The sequence below is a fragment of the Tupaia chinensis genome, unplaced genomic scaffold (assembly GCF_000334495.1).
Source record: "Tupaia chinensis unplaced genomic scaffold, TupChi_1.0 Scaffold000578_2, whole genome shotgun sequence".
Lineage (NCBI taxonomy): Eukaryota > Metazoa > Chordata > Mammalia > Scandentia > Tupaiidae > Tupaia > Tupaia belangeri.
The window spans coordinates 7741831-7745929 of NW_006160094.1; the positions used below are offsets into that span (position 1 = coordinate 7741831).

Consider the following 4099-nt stretch of genomic DNA (forward strand, 5'->3'; position numbering starts at 1 on the left):
CTCACAAACGCAGGCCTCTGCCCCCTCCCCAGCCCACCTCCAGGGTGGGCGAAGCGTCCACAGGGCTTCCCACGTTAGATTATGGCCCTTCCCACCCACGGGAGAGGCGAGGCTGCCATGGCCGGTCCCAGGCCTCCAGCCACCCCTGCCCCACCGTGACACTGGACTCCCGCCACACCTCGCCTACTCACAGAGTGGATGCCCATACCTTTCCAGACAGAGGCGCCACGGCCGGTCTCTTCCTCTGCGCGTAGCCCGAGAGTCGGTAACAGTAGTGCGGCTTACAGTAGAATTTACCTGCGGGTGGCAAGTGCAGTGAACAGCGTGAGCAAGACTGATGCAGAACAGATGCCCCGCTCCCCCGCTCCCGGCACCCCTGTTCATCTCCTCTGGCCGCAGGGTGCCATCAGTGCAGCCTGCCTTCCCCAGGCCCGCCTTCCTCTCCAGGCAGGCATGTTCCCACCCCCTTAAACCCTGACTCCAGCCCTCCTCTCCAGGCCGTGAGGCAGGGGTCGAGGGGGAGAGGTCCTGTTCCTCGGGAATGTGAAGGCCATTGAGCCACCGCCCAATCAGTGCCCAGAGTGAAGCTGTGAGACTTGCATAGCAGGGCTGGCAGACAAAGTGGCAGTGTGTGAAGAACAAAGATGTGGTCACATGAAAAGCAGGGAGTAGCCTTTCTGGGGAAACCCAGAATGAATACGAGTGCAGGGTGAAGGCGTGAGGGCTGCAGGGGTGTGCTGGGCATTAACTCTGACAGGGCCACCTGGACAGCACCCTCTCCCACCACTGCAGGCCACGGCATTTAAAACAATCCAAATGAAAACAAGATCCTGCGGGGGCCTCTGGGTGGGACGGAACGGAACAGCAGTGATATGTGTCCCGGCGTGATTGGGGCTGCTGCCCTCAGGACTCTCAGCTACGTCCACATGTCCCCTGGACCAGTACTCCAGGCCCTTCCTGTGGGTATGTGGTCCGGAAAGCTGAGTAAACACTGCTGCTGGCTTCTCCCATGACACTGGGAGTGGAATTAACTCAGAGAGCCCATTGTTCCTGACTCCTCTGTCACGCTCACTCAGCGCCAAGCTTCCCAACGCTGTGACAGAGACAGCAGCAGCCCCATGTCACCCTTCCCGTCTGTGGAGCGCTCCTTGCCGGAACACGAGTGTCTCCAGTCTCCAAGGTAACAGTGCATCTAGGGACAAGAGAAGGGTGACATTCTTCCCCACCCCTTGCCTGCCTGTCTGATCATGTCTTTCTTCTTTTCCTTCAAAGTAACTGAATTTTTTTACCTACATTTTTAAAAAATCTATACTCCCCCATCCAATGCTGAGTAAATGTATTAGAAAAACACAGCCTATGGAATTTCACAGATTTCAAATATTTCTTGAAGTGTTCCTCAAATTTCTACTAGCTACTGGCGCTTAACCAGGCGCAGAGACTCGACTGCTGTCGCATCAAAGGACCCTCAGCCCCACTGCTGTCTTCTCCGGGGGGACTGGGTCGCGGCTATGTCATGGCCAGTTTCCTTTCTGACCTGTAATAAGGCACTCCATTTCTGTGAATTTCGGCCATTAATACACAGGGCAGGGCCACGTGTGTCAGGTACTTGAACTGTACCCTCTTTTGGTCTGTTTTGTTTCTTAGTCTTTCAAAATACTCCTCCCTCCTCCACGTGGGTCTGAAGGAAGCTATTAATCATGGGGCCTGTCGTTAGCCTCACAGAGGCCGACAAGGAACCAGCCGCTCAATCTGGACACCCCTCCCCTCCACCTGCCCCAGGACACAGCGATCCAGGAATCAGGAATCCGCATGGAGCCAGCCTGAGGCAACCAGAGCCACTCTGGGGACTGTCAGGGCGGAGGGAGAAGGGGCAGCCCAGGGAGGATAAAAAGGTAGGTAGGGCTCTGGCTGTAACCTGAGCTGGGCTTCTACTGCCTGCCACGGAAGTCCTGTCTACGGGATCGGATCGGGATCAGGATCGGAAACCTCCTTGGTACTCTCCCTGCGTGCTGCTACCTCTTTTACCGCTTTCCCTGTCGATTCGCCTTTTCTACTAACACGTGGGTTGTCGGAGAAGTCACAACACATGTTGCATAGAAAAAAAAATCATGACTTTTCAGACAACACAATGGAATCCTCCATCTTCAAATATGACTCAACTGAATCCTCACTGGGCCCTGCTCTGGTACCCTAAATTAGAAAGAAAAGAGGCTTCCATTCAGAAAACAAGCCCTGTAGCCTAGCCAGAAGTCAATTTCTTTTTTTTTTTTCTTTTTTTGGAGAGGTTTTTGCTATAGGGTGCGTACACTCGCCAGACAGACAGAGACAGACAGAGAGAGAGAAAGCAAGAAATCACCCCTCAGGGGTAATGGCCACGCCATAATCCCTTCTCCTCCATTCTCCTCTCGGGACCTTGGGCATGCACGCACATGCGCCTGGCATGAGTTTAAGCCACCGGGTCCAGGACTTGGACCGCGGTCGACTACGTGGGAGTCCAGCGACATAGCCACTATGCTAACTGCTGGTCCCCAGAAGTCAATTTCTAAGAAAATTCCAGGAAATGGTTTTCTCCAGGAAGGCAGGACAGCACACTGGGAGGGACAAGGTCAGGGAATCAGACCCTGGAGCAAACACCACCCAAACCGCTCCCAGCCAGGTACACCGCCCAGCCTGAGAACAGGTTTCCCTGGCAGGAGTGACCGGTGCCCCTCTCTCAGGCTGAGGTCATTAAACATGGACCGGAGTCCGCATTGTAGATTCCTCCTCACACCCTTTCTCACACAACTTGTAACATTCTGCTTTTTATTTCACTTTTTTTTAACTGCCAAAGGGCATGTGTGCTCACCAGAGACAGAGAGAGATGGAAAAAGCAGTGACACGCTCATGCTGCAATACCTTCTCCCCATTTGTCCACCCCGTTGGGATCTTGGGCATGAACACGTGCACATGCACACCACACACACACACACACACACACACACACACGTGCCCAGCATGCTTTTAGGCCACTAGGCTAGGATTCGAACTGTGGTCAGCCATGTGGGATCTGCCCCCTTTAACCACTAGGCCATGGGGCTGACCTGCATTGTATTTTCAGATGAGTAAGAGGAGCTAATTTTTTGTCTACTGTTTACCACACGCCAGACACTCTTCTGTGCTCATACTCACAATCCACCTGTTCCACCCTGAATGGCCCGTGAGCCGGGTAGTGCCACCCCTTTCCCAGGTAAGCTGCGGCGAGGCCGAGTGGCCTGCCTCGGTGGCTGTAGTCAGCACATCTCCTAGGCAGGCTCTGAGCCGGGGAGCTCCCTGACAGGCGGAGGTAGCCGTGCGGTTACAGGCTGGTTACAGACCACGGGTGGTTCGTCAGTGACTGACTTCAGGGTCTAAAGCGAGATTCTGATAATCCAGTATGGGAGTGACCAAAAGGAGACGGGAGGAGACAGAGGGCTGCAGGCCCAGCTGAGGGTGAACTGGGGGCTTGCTCGCTCACTGACTGGCTGAGTGCTGCAGCATGATGGGTGCTAATCTACACCTGGGAGGCCTCCAGTGGCGAAGATGGCCAAGCCCTGTGTTCCCGTGGAGATGATGTGCGAGGGGGTGTCAGACAGGAGGATGAGAGCAGCTGGGGACAGGCAGTAGCTGGTGGCTACTTCACGTCGAGAAGCCTGGGAACACCTCTGAGGGGCGGTATGCTGAGATGTCAATGCCCAAAGCTCACCCATGAGGAAGCACAGCAGAGGCAGCTGGTGCAGAGGCCTAGCGTGGCGATGGCATGCCTTGTTGCACGGAGTGGGGAGGGGTGGGTTTGAGGGGCCAGCAACAGGGGAGCAGTGCGCAGGTAGCTGAGGGTACTAGGCAGGCAGCCTCAGCCTGCTAGGCCCAGGAAGGCTATGGGCCTGCCTGTACTGCAGGGGCGTGGCTGAAAACGGGCTCGGGAGACCCCCGGGGGGCTCCATGGAAACACGGCAGGGGTGGCAGTCACAGCTCTGGAGGTGCCAGCAGAGGACGGCCCTTCCCAGGCCGCTTGGCAGGCTAGGGGTGCTTTCTCTCCTCGAGATGATAGGGACCGGCTGGACACACTATCTGTTCAGAACAT

At 55.7% G+C, this 4099-nt stretch overlaps 1 protein-coding gene across 1 annotated transcript in view; it reads right to left on the reverse strand.

The window, feature by feature from the left end:
- Positions 1-4099, reverse strand: part of MICAL3 (microtubule associated monooxygenase, calponin and LIM domain containing 3) — a 129262-nt gene that overhangs the window by 82622 nt on the left and 42541 nt on the right. The window contains 1 exon segment of the mRNA XM_014591485.2: positions 209-297. Within this exon segment, the coding sequence (XP_014446971.1) occupies positions 209-297 (89 nt within the window).